At 37.7% G+C, this 24,273-nt stretch overlaps 1 protein-coding gene and 1 long non-coding RNA gene across 2 annotated transcripts in view; both read right to left on the minus strand.

Annotated features, from left to right (window-relative positions):
- LOC141925980 (uncharacterized) overlaps positions 1 to 283 on the minus strand; it is an 80,449-nt gene extending 80,166 nt beyond the window's left edge. The window contains exon 1 of the long non-coding RNA XR_012624008.1: positions 252 to 283. This is a non-coding gene — a long non-coding RNA (uncharacterized LOC141925980). The remainder of the gene's footprint in view (positions 1 to 251) is intronic.
- A 7,978-nt stretch (positions 284 to 8,261) lies between these two features.
- Positions 8,262 to 24,273, minus strand: part of BTAF1 (B-TFIID TATA-box binding protein associated factor 1) — a 47,219-nt gene continuing 31,207 nt past the window's right edge. Inside the window, exons 21-38 of the mRNA XM_074830978.1 lie at positions 23,191 to 23,381; positions 22,090 to 22,243; positions 21,890 to 21,999; positions 19,677 to 19,878; positions 19,121 to 19,269; positions 16,056 to 16,208; positions 15,445 to 15,566; positions 15,071 to 15,238; positions 14,812 to 14,889; positions 14,603 to 14,732; positions 13,770 to 13,911; positions 13,470 to 13,600; positions 12,928 to 13,053; positions 11,984 to 12,136; positions 11,179 to 11,390; positions 10,863 to 11,022; positions 10,097 to 10,267; positions 8,262 to 9,864 (exon numbers count right to left, since the gene is read on the minus strand). Coding sequence (XP_074687079.1) covers positions 9,718 to 9,864; positions 10,097 to 10,267; positions 10,863 to 11,022; positions 11,179 to 11,390; positions 11,984 to 12,136; positions 12,928 to 13,053; positions 13,470 to 13,600; positions 13,770 to 13,911; positions 14,603 to 14,732; positions 14,812 to 14,889; positions 15,071 to 15,238; positions 15,445 to 15,566; positions 16,056 to 16,208; positions 19,121 to 19,269; positions 19,677 to 19,878; positions 21,890 to 21,999; positions 22,090 to 22,243; positions 23,191 to 23,381 — 2,699 coding nt within the window. The 3' untranslated portion in view covers positions 8,262 to 9,717. The remainder of the gene's footprint in view (positions 9,865 to 10,096; positions 10,268 to 10,862; positions 11,023 to 11,178; positions 11,391 to 11,983; positions 12,137 to 12,927; positions 13,054 to 13,469; positions 13,601 to 13,769; positions 13,912 to 14,602; positions 14,733 to 14,811; positions 14,890 to 15,070; positions 15,239 to 15,444; positions 15,567 to 16,055; positions 16,209 to 19,120; positions 19,270 to 19,676; positions 19,879 to 21,889; positions 22,000 to 22,089; positions 22,244 to 23,190; positions 23,382 to 24,273) is intronic.

Consider the following 24,273-nt stretch of genomic DNA (forward strand, 5'->3'; position numbering starts at 1 on the left):
AGCAGCCTAGCAGTATTGCTGCTGCTGAGGAGAGGTCTGCAGCCCAACCTTGATTCTGAGGTGGTGGTGGTTTTTTCGAGGTGCCCAATGGCAAACCCGGGCATGGGTTGCAACAGGGAGGGGGTTGTGTGGCCGCTTCAAGGCCAGCTTGCAGCTGGCTGTGGTGGCCGTTGGTGCCTCAGAGGGAGGCGAGGGGCTGGCAGGGGAAGCTCGCGCCGTACTGCTGCTGTCCCTAAAAAAGGTTACGTTACCTGGGCAGGCGGCCGGGCTGGGCTGCAGCGCGGGCTGCCGGCTTCTGGAAGGTTCAACCTGTGGGGCAGGGCGGGAAACAACCAGCCGTGTGGCCCCTTGTGCTCTCTCGAGCTCCCCCCTGTGGGTGCTGCAGGGCACGCAGGAGCAGAGGGAGTGAAACTGCTGAGCTCCGAGGACAAGCGAGGGACTTGTGATTTTGAGGTCTTTTCTTCTATTATTGTTATTACTTTTATTTTATTTTGAGCATGAGGGATGGCGAAGGCAGGAAGGCAGCCCTGGGTGCTGCAGCCTCGCAGCCAGTGTTGGCCCTTGGAGCCCGCGTGTAAGGGTTGTAGTTTCTCTAGGTTTCTGTGCAGATGCAAAGAGCTGTGGGGTCTTTGCAGCCATCTGCCACTTAAGCTTATTTGGACTTCCAGGCTGGCTGGTTTGTGTTCTCCTTTGGTGGTGGCACAGCAGGCTCCTGTGCTGGTGGTTGGAGCTACTTTTCCTGTTCAAGTGGGAAGAGGACGAAGCAGCACATGAGGCTCCCAGGGGTAAGGCATTCAAATCTTCTACAGCAGTACTGTGGTGGCTTCGGCAGCAGTGACCACATCTATATTGGAGACAAAAATACTGCACAGTGGGAACTTGGGAGAAAGAAACCAACTAAGCCATGGAAAATGGGCTGATGGCTAGTGCATCTCATGTCCCTTTGTCCTCCTTTACTTTCCCTGACCCCACACAGCCTGTGTAAGCTGTCATGGTATTTTTTTTTTCACTCTTCTTTCTTTGTTTGCTGCCTTGCTCTTCAACTGATAAATAATAGGCACAGCCAAAGAGTGATGTAACTTGTAACTGCAAGAACACACAGTTCTGCATTTTATAAACAATAATTAACTACTGCTGACTGCGCCGGCTGTGAGAAGCCTGAAATGCTGATCACATCTTGCAGCTCTTACCAGGGCAGCAAAGAAAGCAAAAGTATCAACTTTGAATTCTCCCATGTTGTCCTTTCCAGCTTGCAAACGAACTGATAATTTAACTGATATGATGCCTAAGGGGGTGAGCATTGAATTAATCATAATCAAAGATCAACACCAGTGGTCTGGCATTGACTGTTGGTTTGGTTAGTGTGCATGGTGCTTTTCCCTGCAGTCTCTTGAAAATACATTCTCCTGAATATGAGTATAGGCAGTATTTTGACTTTATGCACAGATATGAACTTTGCCTATGTTTATATATGTACCCAAAGCTTCCAGATGAACAGAAAATAGCACCTCAGTACTTTTAGGGTAGTTGACAAGATTGTTGTGTTTTGTGATACAAGATAGAGGCACTGAAGATGAACAGTTGCAAGTGTCCCAGAACTGTTTTAATTTGGACTGAGTGGAGATGTGGGCATGGAGAAATAGATCAAAATACAGTGCAGCACTTTCCAAAAGCCACAGTTGTTTTGGCAGCACAGAGTCAAAAGTCAATTTTGCTTCTAAGTGAAGTAGCTCTGATTCAGAAGAGAGGCAGGAATCAGAGTGAATTGTTTTCTGGAGGTTAATGTCTTCCTTCTCTGGCTATGGCAGAGATCATGTACAATTCAACTGACTTTTTTCAAGCTCTGTTTACTAACTTGCAAAAGCAGTTAGATTTGAACATCTGCATTAGCTCTTCCCTTGGCTTATCATTACAGATTTCTACTTGAAGTCCTTATTTCTAGGATGCTAGGCTGTGATTGATAATTAAATACCCTAAGTGTAGCATGAGTCATGCAGAACAGGGTCAGAATACATAAATGTGTATCTGGAGAGAAAATATTTATTCAAAGAGAAATAACACAGAAACAGTAGCAAGAAGCATACCATAGCTAACCACTCAATTCACTTACTGCCGGTATACTGATAAGTATTCCTGTTTTCCTGATGGAGTATCTAAGCAGCCAGCCTGCATAAACTATGAAATGTAATTACTCTGACATATGGGAAATCTCTGGCAGGCACAGACTTGGCATGGACAGCACAGCATCACCCTGCAAAGCCCCCTGGAACCAGAGTGTATTGGCGACGTGGCCAGCATGTTCCGATAGCTCAGCTATTTCTGGGCCTCTGACTGAACTACAGATTAGTTTAATTTGCCACGTTCCTGGAACAGCCCTTTGGCAGGATGCAGCATATTACTCTTCCTTTCACCCCATTTCTGCACTTCACCCTTCCCTACTTTTCCTGCAGTTTTTGTACCTGAGTCTGAATTTATGGGTTTGACGTTGCTGCTTTCTGGATCGATTTCCTTCCCTCATCTAAAAAGGGAAGTTGAGTGGTAAATGTTTTCCTTTAATATGTGCAATTTTCCTCTTACAACTTACCAAATTCCAGTCTGAGTTTTACTTTGAAAGAAAATACTGCAGGTCATCAGCTGTAGGAGTGCATGGTTGCTGATTACTTGCTAATTAAATGACAGACACCCAACACAGTTAGCTATCCACATGATACTGCTAAGAAAATAGCACAAGTTTTGAGTGTGTGACTTTTTTAAGGTTTGGAGGAGGAAAAGGGAAAGATAACCTAACAAAGTTCCTAAATCCATGTCTGAGTTCCCTAGTGTTACCTGGTGTCAAGTGCTTTGTTTCTTCAGCTATTCCTTTCTTCCATTTAAAGATTTAGCATTGTTTAGCATTAGAGTTTGTATAGTCTTTCAGATATTTATATGCTAAAATAGATTTAAATGGCAACTTTTTAGTCAATGTAAATTCAGTCTTAGCTTGTGTAAGAAGCAGATCTTCTAATTTTTTCATAGAATCTCAAACTGTTCATCTGCACAGAAGCTTTGGATTCTGAAAACCAGCCTCTCATCCCATTCAGCTGTATGTTCCTCCAGTTTATTTTAATGAGAGATCAGTGGTGCACCAGTCTTGAGAACGATAGTAGTGTGTGAGTAATGACACATTCCGAGTAATGATGGTTGAGGGTGGCACCTCACTCAGCTGGCATGGCAGTGTTAGCACTTGGAGAGGCAATTGAGGTCACTGAACTGGATGGGCTCTAGCTGATAAGAGAAAAATCTATCAGAATAGAAATGGATAGAAATTACAGTCCTTGGCATATTGCAGTTAAGTCTTTCTCCTGAAAGCTCCAACAGTAGCATTTGAAATGTATCTTTTTGGATAGTTGTCTTCCTTTCCCTTGGAAGGAAGCATAATTTTCCAACCTGAGTGTGGTGGCTGGTATACTTGTTGGTTAATCAGGATATGAGCTTCATTCCTGACTTTATGAAGGACTGAACAAGTAGCCTCATTGCGTGGTGGTGGGTATTCTTACACGGGCATAGTGAAAGGACCGGACCCTTATCTGGTATTACGACATCTGCACCTGGAAAGCTCTAGGTAAAAGTTGAACTTTATGTGGCTCCCTTGTACCTTATGACCACAACCTGTCCCCCCTTAATCTTGCTTGTTTGATAAGATTGGTATTTCATTTTCTTATTTTGCACAGTATGATCCTAAGCCTTTACCACACCTTTTACTACTCAGAATTCAAACCTTGAAGATAGCTCCCCACCCTGACTGCTTCTGGTGCTAATCATTATAGTATCTGAGTATCTCACTACCTCAGTTTCGTAAACCCCGTGTGAGATGAGGCAATATTTCTCCTTAAGCCTTGTCCCTCCTCTGTAAAAGTAGTTAAAAGACATATCTATTAAACTCAGATTCCTGACATAAGGTACCAGAGACCTATTTTTATACTGACTACTCTGAAAATTAACTTCAGCCTTGATGGGCCTCTTGGTCTTGACTCCTTCCAGCCAGTACCAATAAGAGACCTTAATTTTACTGAAATTGCGTTCCATGAGATGTACTGCATTTTCTTGAAAACTCATTTAAATTGAAAAAGTACTATATCTATTAAAAATATTTTTGCACAGCTCTACTGATAGGTGAAAGAGAAAATTTTTAAGTGTTTGAAATGTCGATGTTTATGTGTTCTGGTTTGTGCAGGTGCAATGCTGGCTGGGTACAACTTAAATGGAGAGGCAAAGTTGTAAGTTTGGATCACCGTGTCTATGAAAAGTTCTTAAAAATGGCTTAACTTTAAATAAGGACAACCGTGGAGAGTTACTCTGTTGTCTTCTTGCATATCGATTGCAGTCTAGCACTAAAAAACTGAAGATTCCTATGGGCCTAGTACACTTACTAGAAAAGACAAAAATCAGCCTTCTGAGTCAATAAAAGAGCTGGGTTTTTCAACAGAAATAAAAGCTAAATACAAGATATCATGTCACCCAGCCTAGCTCTTGTCAATACAGAGTTGTTCCCTAGAATGGATAGGTCTTGTTCTTGGTTCTGGGGTTTGTTTTTGTTTGTTTCTGGTTTTTTTCCTAAATTAAAAAAAAGACATGGCACATTTTCTCTTTTACCTGAAAAATATGTTCCAGAGCACAGCATATCTCAGCAGCAAAAACATTTTCTGGTCAGTCAACAAGTCTTTTTAGGATGGGCTACATGCCTTGGCCCATATAACTTAATTTTTCTTTTTGAGATTGTGTGTTTTGGTAATCTTTGTTCAGATTAACCCATATTAGTATTTCTGTAGGAAGTAAATTCCTTTTTCAACACTTTGTTGTGGAGACAATACAAATAAAAACATGAAAACATGCCATTTCAAGGTTCCAGTAGTATATCTTGCAAATAAATGCATGGTTGTGTGCAATAAAAAAAAAACCCACAACAGTTCTCTGCAGTAAGAGCTGGAAGCACGTGCATTTGTGGAATTAATTTTTAGTATAAAACTTGGTTTATAGAGACATTCTGCACTGTAGAAGCACCTTTTTCTCACCCTGAACAAGAATAAATACAATTCATAATTTCCAGTTTGCACACAACTACTGTGACTGAACAGTTATAAACATCCAAACTTGAACAACTTACTGTAGCATTTAAGCAATATTAAAATTCTGAGTACTGAAACATTTTGCTTTCCTAAACTATTCCTAAGATTGTTTTAGGCACACGCAGTTGTTAATCCCAAGGTACCAAGAGACTAAGCAAGCTCTTACTAACTGCTAAATTTTGGACAATATAGTAATAAAGAAAAGAGAGAGTGCTACAGAAATGGAGATCCTTCCATACTTCAAGAGGCTAGTGAAGGAAGGTCTTAAAAAACTCACAGACCTAGTTCAACATAGTGTATGTAGCTGTTGACCGAGGAAAAAAAGATACAGAGGATCTTGGCGCAAACCTTCTAGTCTCTGTTAAATTAAAGGTACCTTACTGTTAAAAAATAGAAGAAAATTTTTTGTTGTTGATGATTACATAAGGCTTATGGAGAGGACTCAAAGCCTGCTCTAAATCTGTGGATTGCCGTTTTGCTTTTTGAGATGCGCTCACTTGTTTAGTACCTTCCCTCCCCCAATGCCACCATCACGCCAGCAGAAGGCTCTGCTTGTGCATGCACACAGCAGAAGGAAGAAATGCATCTCCCCCTTGGGTTACACCTAAGCTGGCTGTGAGTTACGTCAGTGTGAAGTCAGAGCTCTGCTATCCTGCTGCTGTATGGGCCTCCCAGGAGCAGCTCCCAGGCATGGAGTGGCATCCCCATACTGCAGAGGGTAGTTTTGTCAGCCTCACACCAATGCAGACTTGCCTTTGTTGGGCAGAAGTCCCCATTTCCACTAGGATTTGACTCTGGTTTTGGCTGTCAGAGTAGCAACTAAAGCTTGATTCCTGAACAGTGAGTTAGCCTTAAAAATAAAGTGTAACTGAACAGATATTCTCCTCTACAGCAGGTTTGGAGGTATTGAAGACCTAGTGAAGCCACTAGAAGGTAAGGAGCCAACCAATAGTTTCTGACGCAAATTCAAAGGTCATGTCTTTTACTAGGACACTGAAAGAATTCAGATGAATAATCATCTCTATAAAAATGCTTATACTCAAGAGTGCTGCCCTTGAAATAACTCACTTAAACATGATTTAAAAGGTGAATTGGTTTTCACTATAAAGCATCTCCCTACTTGACTTAGATTAGAGAAGAAACTGCAGCTTCCAAGCTTTTGATTACAAAGCAACTTATCACCAGCCACAAGTCAGTTATTGCTGTGGTCCTTAAAAGATTTAAAGCTTGCCCTATGCCAAAACTATTTAACACCACACACCTAGCTATATTTAACACTGCATTATTTGCCATTTGTAAGCAAGTTAATAAAAACTTATATATGTGAATATGTTTTCATCTTGGAAGTTTTCCACAGTTCCTAACGTGGCTTGAGTTGCCCTACTTCTCCTTGAGTTAAGACTTAATTAGAAAGATGTGCTTATTGCCTTAGTAACCGGTAAAACCGTGGGATGGTAGTAAAGTTTGGGATGCCACTAATGGTAAGTGTAAGCATTTGCCTTTAAATCTGGTAATTTTAAGGTAAAATATAAGCTTTCTAGAGATCATGGGCATCTAGTACAAAGGACTAAAGCAAAAGACTAAACTTGAACTAATTTAAATTAAATTGTGAGTATGCATACCTTCAATCTTCAGTGCAATTTTGATTTCAGCAAGCTTGAAAAAAAAAAAAAAAACAAAACCCACCAAAACCCAAACAACAAACCAACCTCCAAAAGCATTAGGGAGGAGGATACCCCCACCCCATGCAAGCAGCTTCCTGCTTAAATAGATTCCGAATATGACATGTATGGAGAAAGACAGACTTATCAGATTGGGTTCTTAGTCTAACAGACATTTCAGAAAGAACATTTATGTGGACTTGGTGCAAGTTTGCAGAAAATAGTTTTCCATTTAGTTTCAAATAGAATTTCAGCCAGTCTTAAAGTTTGGTTGAGAAGCACCATTATATGTATACAGTTATTTCAAAGCAGTTCTTCCAGCCCTGAATGTACCAGTAAGAGGTACTTAGTTTTCATGAATTAGACAGCTTTGAATCTGGGACTACATCATTGGTGGTTTTTTCGTGCCATTAGATAATGGACACAGATTAGTAATTCAGTATCAAGCCTTGGGCATGTGTGGTTCTACTTGCGAGTCATGTTTTTTGGGGCCTGCAGTGACTGAACTTGCAGTAAATTCAAGGTTTAGGCTATGTAGGGGCAGAGCTGTAGAGCAAAATGGTTGGTGCTGAGAACCTGACATCCCGGCGCTATCTCTGAAGTTTTTATTTCAGCCTAGAAATAAAAGTTTTCTATTTCAGCCCAGACCCTGGTCTGGTCCAGCTGTACCCATTAAAACAGGTCAAATGCAGTTAGAAGCATTCCAAGAGCATATATCTTGCTTGAGTTTTGCTGTAAGTGTATCCAGTTTGTGCACTGAGAACACTGCACTAACAAGCCAGATCATGGTAAATTGTCTGCTAGCTTGGAAAGCATAGAAAAATCTCTTAGGTAAATATTAGGGTAACTAAAAGTGTTAAAGTGTAGTGTTCCTGCTGGCTTCCATTTTGAAAGTGTTGATTCAAGAACATGTAAGATCAGTCTGTACATATAATAATCTTGAAAATTATTCTAGGTTCTGCTCCCCCTGTTTTCCAGGTGCAGGAGTCTTTTTGATGTCATATCCAAGAGAGCCATCACTAGGAGTATTAGGGTTGCATAGCAACCACAACGTGATAGCTAACTGGTTTAAAGCAGTCCTTTGCTGTGTATTTCTTTTCCAACAGGAGCCAAAGAGTTTCCTACCTCTGCAACTAATAAAACTCTTGAAGAAAAACATATGCAGTGTTTTATGACTAATTAAGAAGTTCCTTTATTCAAGTATCTTGTTATTTCTGGGCACTAGCACCAAATTACTGCACCAAGTTATCTTAAAGAACCCAGTATTCCAGCAGTGTAAGTTTCTCTGCAAACAGAACACCAAGCCTCACCTTGTCTCTCTCCCACTTGGATTATTACTTGAAAGCACAACAGAAATATTCTATGAATGAAGGTAGAAGTGAACCAATACTAGTAATACAGCTGTTATTTCCAAAAGCATTAGTTTTTACCTAGTCAGCTACACTGAATCTTCTCTACAGAAAAAGCCTAAACATGGACATACACAACATACAAGTTATATATATTCCCAGTTTTGTTTATTTTCATGGAATGCTAATTTAGTTACAATATGGCAGTTCATAACTACTGAAATGTGACATTAATTCATCTCCAATGCTGCAGAACAGTCTTGATTTATATATATTGTTTTAAAACAATCTTATTTTACATAGTTGAGGTCTCTGGTGGTTTTTAAGCTCTGATGCTCAAGCACACAGCAAGCTACAAACCTTAGGTTTTATATTTATACATATATTCTATGTATTCAGACAACTGCTGTAAGTTATCTATAACTTAATATTTATAAAAAGTGCATATACTGGTACATATGCACATCTAGAAACACACTTTTACTACTGCCTCCCTTTTATAAAAAGCTGCGTAACATACAGCCATATTATTCTCACTCACTGCTATTAAAGTCCTTTACTATCTTTATTACACAATTTCAACTATTCAATTCCCTCAAACTGAATGTAGGTATTTCTATGTATATTTTCTCCTAAAGAAAAAAAGTCTTCCCTATTCCGTTAAGAAGCTTTAAATCATGCATCAGTTTAGTAAACAGTCACTTTAGCATGGATTTTAGAACCCTAGACAGTGTAAAATCTACTTCTGGAAAATGTCTGTCTGTATATTTAATTTCTTCTTTTAGTTACAAAAAATATATAGGATTGAAACATACTGAACACATGCATCTCAAAGCGGCTATATTCTAGCCTTATAGATAAATTAAAAAAGTACACCCCTGCTAACAGGATGCAAACATGGCCTCAAATAGGCCATGACCTGTATTTAATATAGCTCATTACATTAAAAAGTTCAAGTCAGCTGTTCTCTCAAGATGGTGTCAAAACACTGAAGAGCATAATATATTTATACTCAATATACAAAGGTGGGTGCACGTACCTAGTGCCATTTAATTATTCAATACTTTCAAGGCTTCTAGGCTTTGCCTCTGGTGATAAAAGTCCTGAAATGATCTGAATGAAAGTTTAAGTTCAAAATTGTTTTTAATACACCATAAAAGCAAGTTGTGTTTAAAAGAAAAATGTACACTGAACAACCTGAAGTACTCACCAAAACAACTGTACAAAACTAGTATAGATACAGAAAGAAATAATGGTGGACTTAACTTCAAACAGAAGTAACACTTGTTAACATATGTAAAAACCTGCTTTGCTTTATTCCGCTACCAATTAAGAATTTGCAGCTGTTCAGAACAAGTAAAATTCAAACCACCTCACAATGTTTACATTTAAAGTTCTTTTTATACAGTGCAAACGTTTAAGACAGAGTAACTCCCCAGTGAAACAGGTGACACTACTCAGTGCCAGTCTTTTGAAGATTCTTCTTTCTATAAGTCTATTTACACATTAAGCTAAAGGTTCACTAAATATGCTTTAAAGTTTGCTGAATATCAGCAGAAAAATACGTGAACTAGCAGCAGTTGTATTACTAATATATGATGGTTACTTTAATGAATGCATAAAGTTTTCAAGACTGTATTCAGTGTCATACTGTTCTTGATCCCATAGTTCTCCAAGGTTTTCGAGTACTGATTTCATTGATGCTTTCCCAGAAGAGGTAGAGGTATCTGCTTTTTCAGTTTTTCCATCCTTCACAAAAGAAAAAAAATATACAGGATAATGTTTTCAGAAATATACTTAATCCTTCGAGTCTGATGATTATTTTAGAGAAATATCACTTCCTCCTGTTTTCCAGAGAGCTGTCTACTATTCATCATTCCAACTTCAAGTGTTCATGTGATTAAATTTTACACTTCAAAGCAAAGGTTTTTCCCTAAGCTTACTCTATTTTTGGCAGGTATTTGTGAAGATGGTTCTTTACCTTGTCAAGAGTGAACAGATCAAGAAGCTGTTCTGTTCCCATGCTCTGTAGGCTTGTGTTTTCTTGGCTAATCACTGTATTTGCAATATTCATTTTGAACTTTTGAAGACCCATGATCTTCTCCTCCAGAGTTCCCCTGGTTATCAGGCGATATACATTAACAACACGTTTCTGAAAGAAAAAACAGCACGCAGCTAAAAAATATCATCTTAGATATTAAAGAAAGCATAACCTTTTAGTACTCACCATGGACAGTTTGGAAGCGGTTTGGTTTGGAGTTACCCTTCAGTAATTGTAGTCATTAAGTCTGACATGTTAGATGATAAGAATGAGACTATGCCAGCATATAGTAGAGGCACCTGCAATTGCATCTGTACTCAGGAAGAATTCTCTGCTTTTTACAGCTGTAGAGGGAAACTAACAGCATTCACTCTTTCCCTGTCCAGGCATCAGAGAAGGACAACACTGTGGGGCTTCCCTTCTGTTCCTTGTCTCAGTTGCATCTCTTCCTCCACTGAAGGGTAATTCTTCCCTGGTCTCTCCTCAGCAGCTCAGAAAGCACAGAAGAGAAGGCATACCAAGTTGGGGACAGGATAAGAAAAGTACACACTTCCACATCTGGCATGTTTGCAAGAATGCAGTATGAATGGAAGCTTGGTGGAAACCCCCAGATGTCACTTTTATTACATGCTACAACCTTATCCAAATTCGAAGAAACAGGAGTTCAACAAGGGAAAAAAAACCTTACTGGATAAGAGTTTTTCACCTGCCCAATACGATGTGCCCGATCCATGGCTTGCAGGTCTCTCATTGGGTTCCAGTCATGTTCCACAAATACTACTGTATCAGCCCCTGTCAAGTTAAGTCCCAATCCACCAACATGAGTGGTGAGCAAAAGAACATCTATAGATGGGTCATTATTAAACCTGCATACAAAAAAAGAGTTAAGCATGGTAAATTTCATTAAATAATGAAACCATGTACCTCAACTGATTTGAGGCAGACAAAATTATAATTTTGTACCATATAAATAATATAGTTCAGTACAGTTGGCCTCACTGGTTTTAAAGGGATATGCTTACCGTGAAACAATGGAATGCCTCTGACCAGCAGGTATGCTGCCATCTAGTCGTAAATAAGTAACTGAAGGTAACTGAGGTCTGAGAAGGTCATGTTCCACTATATCCAGCATGCTTTTAAGTTGACAGAAGATAAGTACTCTGTGCTGGGCCACAACAGCTTCTGTACCGCTTTCTGAAGATCCACCATTCCCCAAGCCACAGTCTAGCAGCAGCTTAAAGTAAAAGAGCATTAAAGTCTATCAACAAACTGACAGTAGATCTCATTTAAATGTTGACACTGATAGACTATCAAAAGTAGAAATAAGAGAAACAAACTACAGAAGGAAGTCTGTAAATGACAGTCACTGAAATGACATAATGCAAAGGTTGGCTTCACTGTCAAACGATGAAAAATTTAAGAGTCAACAGAAGAGTAATTTCCTTAGTTTTGCTTTACTTACAATAGAATTTAAGTATGTAATGCAATTTATCAAAGCTAGTAGTGTCCTGTATAATAAATAGAAAAGGTTTTTTGTAACAAGAAGGACAGGAGTAAAAAGCAGAATAAAAGTAAGTTTTTTGACAAGGCAGCAAAAATTAGGTAAACATCATCACCTTGAAGCAAGCTTGTGCTTCTCCCTCCCCCTTGAATTAACAGGAAAAATAGGACATGTGTCTAAAAACGCTTTATACTCTATTTGCTACTTAACCAGCATTTTAAGATCAGTTTTCATATTAATGAAGTCTTAAAACAAAACTTTCCAAATTGTAACATTAGTAGAGCCACGTTTTGAAAATTTAAGGCACAACATGCAAGTCTACTTACTTGTTTTAAAGCAGACAGCTTAGGCGCGTGTTGGATGTCTCGAAGGGATGAATTATGAGCTGCAAGCTGCTCTGTAATTCTTTTATATTCTGGATGTTGTGTTGTCAACACTAATGCTGGATGGTTGCATAGCTTCCTTAAGTATTGCAATGCCTTTATTGAGAAAGCGAAGTTTGAAGAAATTGTTAGCAACAATGTAGTTACAGAAAAAGGATGAACAAAATTGATCATAAGTACAGTAGCCACTCAGTCACATTCCACAATGGGGCTTTAGGCCAAAATAAACTTGCACGTTTATATTAAAGAAAACTTGTATTTCAAACTGTATCCAGTAACTGTTGTTAGGTGCATATCAATCTTGGTTCCCATTGCAGGAACAGTGCAAAGACTACCATTTCCCACACCTTCATGTGAGTGTGGGATATAGTACATGGGTTTGGGAGCTGTGCAGAGCCTCTGAGAATTATTGTTTCCAAGTAGCCAAGACTTAATTTGCAATTCCGTAAGACTATGAACCCTCATAAATTCAGATCTAACCTTAAGGAAACTTTTTCGTTCATGTTTTAGAATCTTAGTTTTGTAGCGTAACAACTGTTGAGATCAAAATTAGTTCGCTCTTGCTTGGAGGTTTTGCACTTTTGTAATCAGTTTTTAATTGAGAGTAGCATCCAAGATCCACAAAATAGCTGAACATCAGTTGAGCAAAACACATTAAAAGATTTAAGATGGTTTTATATGACTTAAGACACAGAAACATAATTTAAGCATAATAGCTATACAACACGTTCCAGGCAATCTAATCCAAAACCTAAATATTTTACTTAGATCATATAGCCACAAATGTGTAAGGTAACTATTTTGATTTTCATTTTTTATTAAACCTGGAAATACAGTTACCAGAAATAAATGAACTAGGTAGTAAAAATTGCTAAAGAAATCTGTACCTGAAATACATGACCTGTAGCTTTAAGCTTTGGTTTTTCAGTTTCTTCATTCAGTGAAATGGAAGAAACTGTTTCATCAATATCACATTTGGCACGAGACTTGGCAAAATCTTCATAAAGCTGAACCTGTACAAGGGAATAAATACATTTTACCCAACAGAAGCAAGATGAGCAGTCATTTTTAGAATTTAGTTCCCAGTTAAAGTTCTGAATTATTATAAATCAAGGAAGCTATTTTATATATAGCACAAGATCAACATTAACAGTGGAATTCTTGCAATTCATTTTCTTCAGCTTGGAAAGTATTTAAAAAAGAATCTACAGATGCCTAGATGTTATTCTTGTAGAACAATGCCAGAAATTAAACCAAAGAAATACTCTATTGCAACTGGACTAAAATTAGTTTTTAAACGTGTACTAGAAAAACATTTTAAACCCGTGGTGCCAGAGAATGTCACATTGACCCAGGAATACACAAGTGGTTCCTCTGTGGTTTTAATTGTGCTGAAAAAGCTAAGCTACCAGCCACTTTTTAAGCATACCTGTAGAGGACTGAGAATACAGTAATAATCTTGAATAATTTTGGGTGGAAGATCTTGCAGTACATCCTCTTTCATTCTCCTTAGGAGGAATGGCAGAACTTGACGGTGCAGTGCTTCCATTGCAAGAACCCCTAAGCGAAGGCAACAGAAGCAGTATTTTAGAAAGAAAAAAAATTCAAAACATTCAGCCTGCCCCCGCCAATCTCTTGTGTTGGAGCTGACTGCACTTCCTCTTTTCATTAGCAGTTCTCATTTAAAGAAAGAAAACGAGAAAACCAAGATTTAACATTTGATTCTTACCAGCCTCTTGCTCTCGACTGGAGCTTCGGGCATCTCTACTTGCCAGTATTGGTTTGCCATAACGAGCTGCAAACTGGCGTTCGGTACCCAAAAATCCTGGCATAAGGAAGTCAAACAACGACCACAACTCTAAGACGTTGTTCTGAACATAAAAGAAACATCTGTTAAATTATTTTTAAAAGTAATGAATTGTCACAAGTTATCAGAAATATTTCCACACATATTTAACACTGCCTATAAAGCACTACAAACATAACACTTCACCATATTTTTGAGCTCCTGGAACTTGGTGACTCTTTCATCAACTTAAGTTACAGGAAGACCTGTACATGCACTTTAACATATAAATGGACTCTCTATTGTGTCTGACACCTTAAGCCACACCCTGAGTTCTTCTGGACAACAAAACCCAGGAGACACCAGTGGTCTTAGTCCTGGATGAGACAGATACTCCACAGACAAGCCATCAGGACAAAGCCCAAAATCTGGAGTTCTCAGAGATGAGTTTCTTGCTAATTTCACTAGAGGCATAAGGAAATGCTCTCTCCCCACTTCCCTGCCTGCTACTTCAAGAGCAAGTGGTAGAAAAAGTCTTGTTGCCAACTTTTAAGCCCCATTAGTACCACAGATACTGTACCCATTCCCCTATGCATGGGTATATCAGGAAAGGAAAAAAAAGTAGTTTCAAGCATTTAGCAGTGAAAGGCTTTTTTACAATGTATACTTCGAACAATACGACTGATAAAAGCACAAGAAAACAGACTGCAAAGGAGATGGTTTTTTGCTTGTTTTCTACTAACCCAACTGAATAGATAAAAAAGAAAAGCAGTTACCTGGATTGGTGTCCCAGAAAGAATTATCCTGTAATTGGCAGTTAGCTGTTTTACTGCTTTTGACAGCTTTGTTTTTCCATTTTTTATTACATGGCCTTCATCAAGAATGCAGTAATTAAACTTAATATTTCTAGAAAAGGAGAACACAGACTTAAGTAGCATTTAAAACTCTAAGCTATTAAAAACCTCAGAAAAACCCCAATTCTTACCTGAAGAAGTCAATGTCATTTCTTACAACATCATACGAAGCCACTATAAGATTGTGTCTTTTCACCTGGTGTTGTAATCTTAAAAAAAAAAAAAAGACGAAATCCTAACTAAAGTGTTCCTTACTTATGTTATTATTATAGCCTTTAAAGGTACCACCACAGGTTTTACCACACCCACAAACTATGCTTCAGTAGTAAAGTGAATTGCAAAATTCTGTGTGTGGTATTTTACTGAAGTCATAAATACAAATTACATTACCTTGCTCTCTCAGTAGGAGGTCCTGTATAGTGCAAAGGATTAAGATATTCTTTTGAGCAGAATTTGCCCACTTCATCCACCCAGTGTCCTGTGAGTGTAGGAGGGCACACGACCAAGGAGGGAAGAGGAACACTGTCTACCAGTTTTGTTCTTGCATATTCCTGAGCCCTTTAAGAATGTAAAAACAGCTTTGAAAAAATTGTTTTTCGCACAATAGTTGAGGTCAGAAGGGACCTCTGGAGGTCATCTGGTCCAACCCCCCTGCTCAAGCAGAGCCATCTACCCAACTGTCCAGGACTATGTCCAGAGTTATTACCATAGATAAAACCTATCATTAAAGTCTTTAAGATATAATGTTACTTGTTTAAGCTTACCTGAGGCAATGATCACCTGCAAGAATGCAAATGGATTGTAAAGTTTTTCCTAAGCCCATGTCATCACAAAGAATTCCATGAAGTTTGTATTTATTAAGAAATGCCAGCCAGTTCACTCCATCCTGAAATCACAAAATAAAGAGTGCCTCAGAAGTAAAAACTGGCTTTTGGCTAGTTCAGCTTCAGTTCATCCATCACTGCTAAACTATAAGCTGGGTTCCCACCATAAATGCATCCACTACAGTCCATTTACTCAAAGCAGAGGGGAATAAAGGGAGAAACGTAAGCAGCCAAACAGTATGACGAGGCCTCCCTTTGCAGTGGTGAGCTGCCACAGTCAGCCTAAGCAGCACAGCCCATTGGCCATTCCCTGAGAAAAAGGACAGAATCCAGAGAGGGGCAAAAAACTAGAAGAAAAACAGTATAAATGGCATGCATTACTTAATTTGTTGTTCTTTATCCAAGAGTCCACGATGCACACTGCACAGCTAAAAGCAAAACAGAAAACCCACAAGCAAAAACACCCAGCACCCGAACAACTCCTACCCTTCCATAAAATCATATCAGACTGGAACTTACAGCTTTTTAAAAATAAAAGTATAAGCTCTTACCTGCTGATATTTTCTGAGCTCTGCTTTGATTGGTACTGGAATTTTATAGTTTTCCAGTTTTTTTCCATCCAATAATTGTTCCAGAAAGTGACGCTCTTTAGCTTTCATTCGGATTAATTCTTCAGACATGTTTGGTGGATCTGGTATACCAGCCTAGGATAGTATTTTTAAAGCAGCAGTGTAAGGGCTACAGTACTTAATTCTCACAGACGGTAAGAAATAAAACCTCATACTAGCTTAGACATTTTAAAGAGATGGAAAATATCTGCAATCTTCTCAATTGTATAAATCCAAATTCAGTGCTATACTTGTTTTGGTTCCTTGCAGATCAACTCATCCAGGGCTGTAGCGTGCAGAAGATGAATTCTGCCCCAAAGGACACACTGAAAAGCTTGATACAATTGCATAGAAGAAGGGAAATCCTGGTCATGCTTGTAAGATTTTACAAAGACTGAGCTATTTATTAAACAGAGAGTTTATCTGGTTGGCTAGAGAATCCTTTGACACCCATTTCTCCTTAGTCACAATCTACCATCCAAAGTTAGATGGATTTTTCTCCTACATATGTTAGCAGAATGAGATCTAGAATGATACTGAAATCCACAGGATGAATTCAAGCAGTTGAAAACTATTAGGAAAAAGAAAAACCCTAAACCCCTCCAGGTTTGTAACAGCAGACCTTGGCTTCCTATGTACTTCTCATACCAGGCCAGAAGCCCAAAGAAGCTATCTGGGGACCAAACATGCTCAGACATTCTTGCTTGCTAATAATATGCAGTAGCAAAAGAGGTACTGATATTTTCCATCATCGCATCTGTCATCCCAGTTTTCTGGGCCACCTCCATCTTTAGTTAGCTTTACTTCAAAACCCACGTTACTGATCACTCAAGGGAGGGCTCCTGGCTGAGAAGAAAAACTACAATGAAATAATTCCACTGTGTATGTGGTTAATAAGGAAGGGGGAAAACCAACCCAGATTTGAGACGTTAGAAGTGCTCCAAGAAGATATTTATGTACATACACACAGACAACAGCCTACTTGTTCTTTTAAAAGGGAGGGTAGGAAGAACAATTGAATATGTCTGAAGCATGAATACCATGCCAGCTATTTTGGTTTAAGTATATTGTCAACTTGCAGCATGATTGCTTATCAATAAAACTGGACAGATTAAGTTGAACCATCTATCTTACAAACCTTCTCTCAGTCATATTTTCATTTTTATGATTGAATGAATAATGAAATTGAGAATAAAGATACAGAAAACTGAGCATACCTAAGTTCTCCCAACAAATTTATTGCTATTGTTTCCAATTCCTCACAATTCGAAACGAACACAAAAATACCAATTAGAAACTCCAAGCTTATTCAGACCTCTTATCACTTTTACTTATCTAGCAGCTGAATTCCGGTCTTGTATTTTAGGCAGTATATAAAACGCCAGCAATACACACAAAAGTCTATACAGACTGTTTTGTTACAGAACTGTAAGTCATGCTTCAGGGACATGAAATTGAAAGAGTGGAAAGTTTTTTTTAATAATACCTCTATAACTACTGAAAACTGTGTTTGTCTTATGAAATATCTGCAGGACTACCCTAAAAAGTCTTCCCATTTAAAAAAGTAAAGCTATCCATAAAACACCACTCCGTAAGTTTTTTCACACACATGAAACTTTGTCTATGAAAACTTGTTAATAGAGTTAAGGAATCCTTTTTTGAGATTGAAATAAAGAATCTCCCCATAAAACATCTATTTCCCTAGACCCCATCAATCCACCCCCTACTCTTTGCACTGAGATGACTGCAACCCCTCTACAGTTACCAATTTAAATTCCTTGTTGGCCTAATATTTAAAAATTGCTAACATTCAAAAGACTGTCCCACAACAGTACTGGTATTTTCTCTCATTATTAATCTACTTCACTCTAAGTTTGCGTATTTCTAAGTTTGTATATTTAATATAGTTCAGTATCTGATACTGAACTTCCTTAAGTGGAAGGGGAAGTCCTAAGGGAGTTCTTGAGTAACTATGGAAAAGAAGCATGAACTGATCATGCATATGTACGCAATTAATAACAAGTATTCTACACTGAGATGCTCACTAAATTCTATTAAAATAGCTTTAAAAAAAATCTAAGCTACATGTATTCCATAGCACTGTATTTAGATGCATTTGAAGTGCACTGGTGTGAATGGCATTGGAACAGACAGCAGCATCTAAGAAATCCATTTCTACTTTGCTCACTTTCAACTTTTTCAACATTTCAGTGTAAGCATAGAGAAATTAAGTGCTCCATTTAAGGCAGATTACTAGTTATCAGATTCTAAGGTTCTATTATGCTAAATTAAAATTTGAGATAATAAAAGATACTAAATCCATTAAACTGACGGGGTTTTTTTCATTAGAAGCATGCAAATGAATTCTGAACTGTCTTCTATTACCATCTGGTGGTGAAAATAAGTTACTTGGAAGCCTTTTAGTCCTTGAAGTGCAATATGAGAAAGTGTCCGAGGTATGCAAGTTGTAGGAGTGAAACACTGAAGCAAATCTGTACTGATTAAACACTACTGGATCATAATACACATAATATTTTGCCCAAAGCTGTAGGGTGGGGCTTTTAGATTTTAAGAACTAGGAATAAGTAACTGGACTTATCTCCACACTGTTTCTATTGCTGCTATTTCATTTCTTCCTTTTAAATCAGTATTGATTTTTTTATGCATTTCTCTGGACCACATACACAACACCACACATACCTAGAGAAAGTGCTCATGTAACTCTTAAGAAATGAATATACACTTTAACTTCATGTACATAGCTGAGATGAGTTTCCTAAAGAGAAATTTTACTTTAACACTCATTTAGAAAATTACTAACAGAGGGTCAAAGTTTACTCATTTTACATCGTGAAGGACACATCTTCAATTATCTGATATGGACTCAACATCTATAAAACCAGTTACTTATTCAGCATTTAATAAGCTAGAAGCTTGGACTTTGTGGCTGGTGAAAAAGCAGATACAGGACAGTTCACATACTCAGTATACCTACAACTTGAGCTTACCTCAAGAGGCATTAGTCTAATTAGTGTTGCAAAGCACTGAGTAGCCATAAAACGCACACTGTTTGTCTGATCACTCATTCTACCCAGAACTGGAACCACTAGAAGAACAATGTATGGAACAATACCAACATCCAGCTGCTCCATTACACCTGGATCAGTTATTAAGGAAATAGTTTTTACCTGTTCAGAACTGACATCAATATATACCTGGCAGATTTCACACTTGATAGGTAAAAGTCATTAATACCTTACATTCAGAAAAAAAAGATTTCTATCAACAAAGCAAGGGGGGGGGGGGGGGGGGAAGTCTGATCTACCCAGTTACATTTAGCCCAGTGAATTCCATGGTTTGAGAAACTGAATTATCCCCACTAAACCTTCATTTGATAGACAAAAGGCAACGGAAATGAAAGTTTCTTCTATTTCTTGTCTATGGGAGGAAGCCAGCTTAACATTTCATTCCTCCTTACATTTTTTTCAGGCAACAGTGTTTGTTCCCCCAAATTATGCAACTGCAAAGGAGTTTCTGCATTTTTGAGTATTTGAGCAAGGATACACGCAAGAGCTTCAATTGCACCTTCTTGTTTGGTGTTGTCATCTATTGCTCCCAACCACGGTAGAACTTTCTCTAGAAAGATATTCATTGTTTCCATGGTAGCTATTTTGCTCATAACACCTACACAACGAGCAGCCATGTGTCTCACTGCAGTGCTGGGATGTTGAAGGCACATATAAAGATGAGGCAAGTGCTGTATTAACTGAATAGAAGAAGGTGGTAGGGAAAAAAGGTTAATATGCATTATAAACAAATTACTGAATTATTTTGAAATAAACAGTCTTTAAGTCACTGTTGCCTCCCAAAGAATGCTTGAAATGGCTCTTTCACAAGATCTAGTTGTTTAGAACTGAAAACTTGTTTCAGAAGAAAAACCATGAACTTTGAAGTAGTATTACTCCCCAATACAATTAAAATTTAGAGTAACAAAATATTTAGGGTTTTAGTCACAACGAAAATTAAAGAAACCCTTGATAATTAAGGAAGTGTTTCACACTGGAAAAATACAGTACTAAATACTCAGAACTTTTTATTAAAAGAAGAATTATTGCTGAGACACACAGATTAAAGAATTCCTTCCAGCTAGCAAATTTGTCTTAGACTCATCACATTTATGTTTAGGCAGATGAATTATCCATGTTGGGAGTCTTACTAACTCTGTGTGACAAGACACCCAGAAGGAAATTTACATCTTCCCAAGGGGGTACGTGTGTACAGACAGGTCTTCTTTTATCAGCACAAATATATTTTTACATTCGGTATCTTAAATGTGTAGTCAAGTTTTTCCTAGTATGGAAGTCCCTAAATATTAGCTTTGATGAACGAATTTCACCCTCTTTGACTTTCTACAATTTTTTTTTTGAAACTTGTATACCGTATTAGCACCCCCAAAACCAATCTACACATTAACTGCAGATCATATATGTGTGTGTATATATAATACATATATATAAAAAAAATCTTTCCATGTCATATGCTAAATTTACTCAAAATCACTTCAGTACTTTATTAAAATAGACAAGAAACAATTCCCTATGTTCCATGTGAATCTTGTCCATCTGCTCAGAATTCTACAGCCATGCCTCACACCCATCCTTTCCCATCATATCCTTTCCAGACAGTTCTGGCCTACTTATTCGTTGCTTGGGAGCCTTTTCACATATTTTTATCATTCTGTTGCCCTTCTCTATGCCTCTTCCAGTGCTACTATGTTTATTCTGGAATACAGTATTGCAGATAAGCTAGTACCAAATATTCTGTTCAGATGCAGGCATAATGATGACATTCTTGTTCTGTTTCTTTCTTAACTTTCTATTGTTTTTTTAACCAGTATTTTACATTCAGCTGATACTGTCACAGAACTATCCTAACCCCAACATAGTACTCTCTCCCAAGCAGAAATAGTTCAGAGCCTATTACTACGTGTAAGATGTCTTAAATTGAGCAATGGGTAAAAAGAAGTAATTTTAAAAATCAAATCCAGTCTACTTAAGGGTAAACTGAAGTCTCCCATAATTTTTGCATTCCTTGCATAGGGAGCCTTTCTGACAACCTTCGGCCTGTTACAGAGTAGTCAGGCAGTAAATTGCAGAGTCTTTATTACTACCATTCTTTCCTCCCACTCTGGCCACAAACTACATGTCAGCCTATTAGAAGTCATCCCATTTCACTCACATAATGCAGCGTAACTTTTTTATCTGTACTTTAATAACAAAGAGAAGGCATCATACTATCAGTCTGTTCTCCAGATTCAGGAAATATGGAATTACAATAAAGCAGAGTTGAGATGCTGATTTCAGTGTAACACAATAGCATAAATATTATTGTAACTCAAACATCAGACACAATCTTGTTTGTGCATCTCATCCAGAAAAGGGTAGGCCAAGGCTAAATTGTAGGTAGGTGTTTGCTTTTGTGGTTTATTCTACAGCCTGCATAAACAAACACAGAATTTCATATCCTATAGGACACAGGGTAAAAACAGCTTTAAAAGTGTAACAGCTTAACTGCTGAAGACAGAAGGCTATGTCTTCAGTTTATCAAGACTAGGATACAGGACTTGGAGAACAGGCAGGCTAGCAAGTGAATAAAAACATTGTTTGAGCAAAATTAGAACAACATCTAAAAAGAAGCCTTATAAAACAAAGATTTAACACAGTGGCAATGAACAGACTGAATTGCTTCATACAAAAGCTGCTTTGGAATATGATTACCAGAGGATGTAGCTGAGTATCCATTGAAGCTGCTGTTGTTTCAAAAACCTGCAAAGAATTTACTAGCTCCTGAGCAGGAGCATCTCCTTTTTCCAGTAAGGACTTTCGGTCTGTTAAAAACAGAAAAGGTGTTCAGTTTAAGACTGACAAACTGCCACCAGCCTACCAAACCTCCCAGTTTAAAACAGAAGTGTAATTACCAAAATTATTTATGTGAATGTTGTTCCTTAATGAACCAACCATAGCATCCCAGAGATGTGGCAATCCTGTTGCCATTTCAGCACCAAAATGTTTAGCTATAGTAGATAAGGCAAACTCAGCTCCTCTTCTTTGTACAACATAAGGTTTCTGAGCCTAGAATTAAACAGTTTAACAAAGTAGTGAGGACAGATACATGTAAGAATAACAGTTATTTTCAAGGAGGGTCCCATTCTTATATAGGCATTCAATTCTGATTGTTTATACCTACAACACATTTGCTTGTCGATTTTAAGTTATTTTATTCTTTATACAGGTAAAAATAAGATCTATAGCAGATTATTTAAATACTGTAAATTTGGGAATCTGTCTTTTGCTGACACAGCAAAATTTCAGCAAGAGGTCTTCCAATTGGTTCCAGTTCCAGGACCTCAGATACTATCAATATAGGGACACCAAGAACAATGACACACTAGCAAATCTTCCCAAAAGCAATCAATACTTGATTTGCTATTAAGCACTTTCTCTTGCTCCCACCCTCTTCAGAAAAGTGGAATTGCTAAAAACCAAACAATTAAGAAAAAAGTCCACAACACTGTTCAGGAATCACTGTCATGACTAGGATCTTATTAAAACACACTTAAGTTTTATATGAATAAAACAGCAACAAGAAATTTAGCGTATCAAGTGTGGAAGTCCCACATTCATTCTAAAGCCAATTACATTTCAGATACTGTTTTTAATGCTTCAGAGCATCCATCACGCATCAAGATGACCAACACTAACATGGGTAATGGGACACAATCACAGCAGTTTGGGGAAATCCATTTGCATGGATTTGTACTGAGATATTAATATTCTGTACTAAATGTAAAATACTTCAGGAGCTATTAGTTTTTTAATGACACACTGAAGATTTAAAACATCATCATCATCATCACCAAGCATATGCTGCTTTTATCACAAAATTTTATGTCAACTCAGTTCTCTCATAAAAAGATCCTGGGCATCCCTATTATAACGCTACCAAACTCCAGTGAATTCAAAGTCATGGAAGGGACGGGCGGATGTACAAGTTGCAAATACAATTTTTTGAAGTTTACCTCATCAAGTTCTGTAGGAATGCTTCCACTACTGCCAGCAGGGAGATCTGCAATTGGGGCTTTTGGAGCTTTTGGAGTAGGACCTCGACGACTTGTGATGGCAAAAGCAGCTTTCTGATGTCTGTACAGCGTAATTATTCCCCTGTGCTTAGTAACTGTATGATGCATCCCATCTTTATCAGAGTTGGGCCCTAAAGGAAAAGGGAGAACAGCCGACAACAATTTAAGCTACAGTTTAAAACATAGGTAGCTATCACTTTCACCTTTAAGTCATCTGCAGATCAAAACGTGCTTTAAAAAAACCAAACGTAAGTGTCATCATCCTCAAGGACAGAAAAAATTTAAGTACAGAGTAGAGTTACTCTGTTAAGAACAAATTACAGACTTGGCATGAAAATCAAAGTATGCAAACTGCCACATAAGTTCTTATTCAGCAAGAAACACAGATAAAACTTCAGTCAAATATAAAGTTTGCACAAGTTTTTTTTATATAAAACAACATGTTACATTCTAAAGTTTAAACAAACTTATGTTCCATGTCCTTTACAAGCAGTTCAAGACTTCTATCATGATATGAGATGCCATCAGTATGTTTGAATTTGTTGATGTTTCTATGCTAACCAGCTTAATTTTCAGATATGAATATTATTCTACTCTGAGATAAATTATAACACATTCATTAAGAAAAAGTAAAATTGATAATGGTCAAACCTTAAAGCAGGCTAGAATCTTCAAGAGTATTTAGGTCTTAGTGTTGTTCATTCAATCCATACATTTTTAGCAAGGGACACTCATTTACAGAAAATCCATGACCACAGTGTGCACAGGATTTGTTCATTTTGAGCACTGTCCTCATCTTTTGCTATCTTACTATTAGCCTATGGAATGTAACATAAGTCAGACTTTTTCTAACAGGCTACTCTAATTTCCATACTTATTCAATTTCAATGAAAATCTTCATAACATATGTAAATTAAATGTGATCATAAGTGGATAATAATTGAACAACATATAACTGAAAATTGGAACTAAGGTCTTTTATACAGAAATTTTCTGAAAACCATACGCATCATTAGTTGCACA

The sequence above is a fragment of the Strix aluco genome, chromosome 7 (assembly GCF_031877795.1).
Source record: "Strix aluco isolate bStrAlu1 chromosome 7, bStrAlu1.hap1, whole genome shotgun sequence".
Classification (NCBI taxonomy): Eukaryota; Metazoa; Chordata; class Aves; order Strigiformes; family Strigidae; genus Strix; species Strix aluco.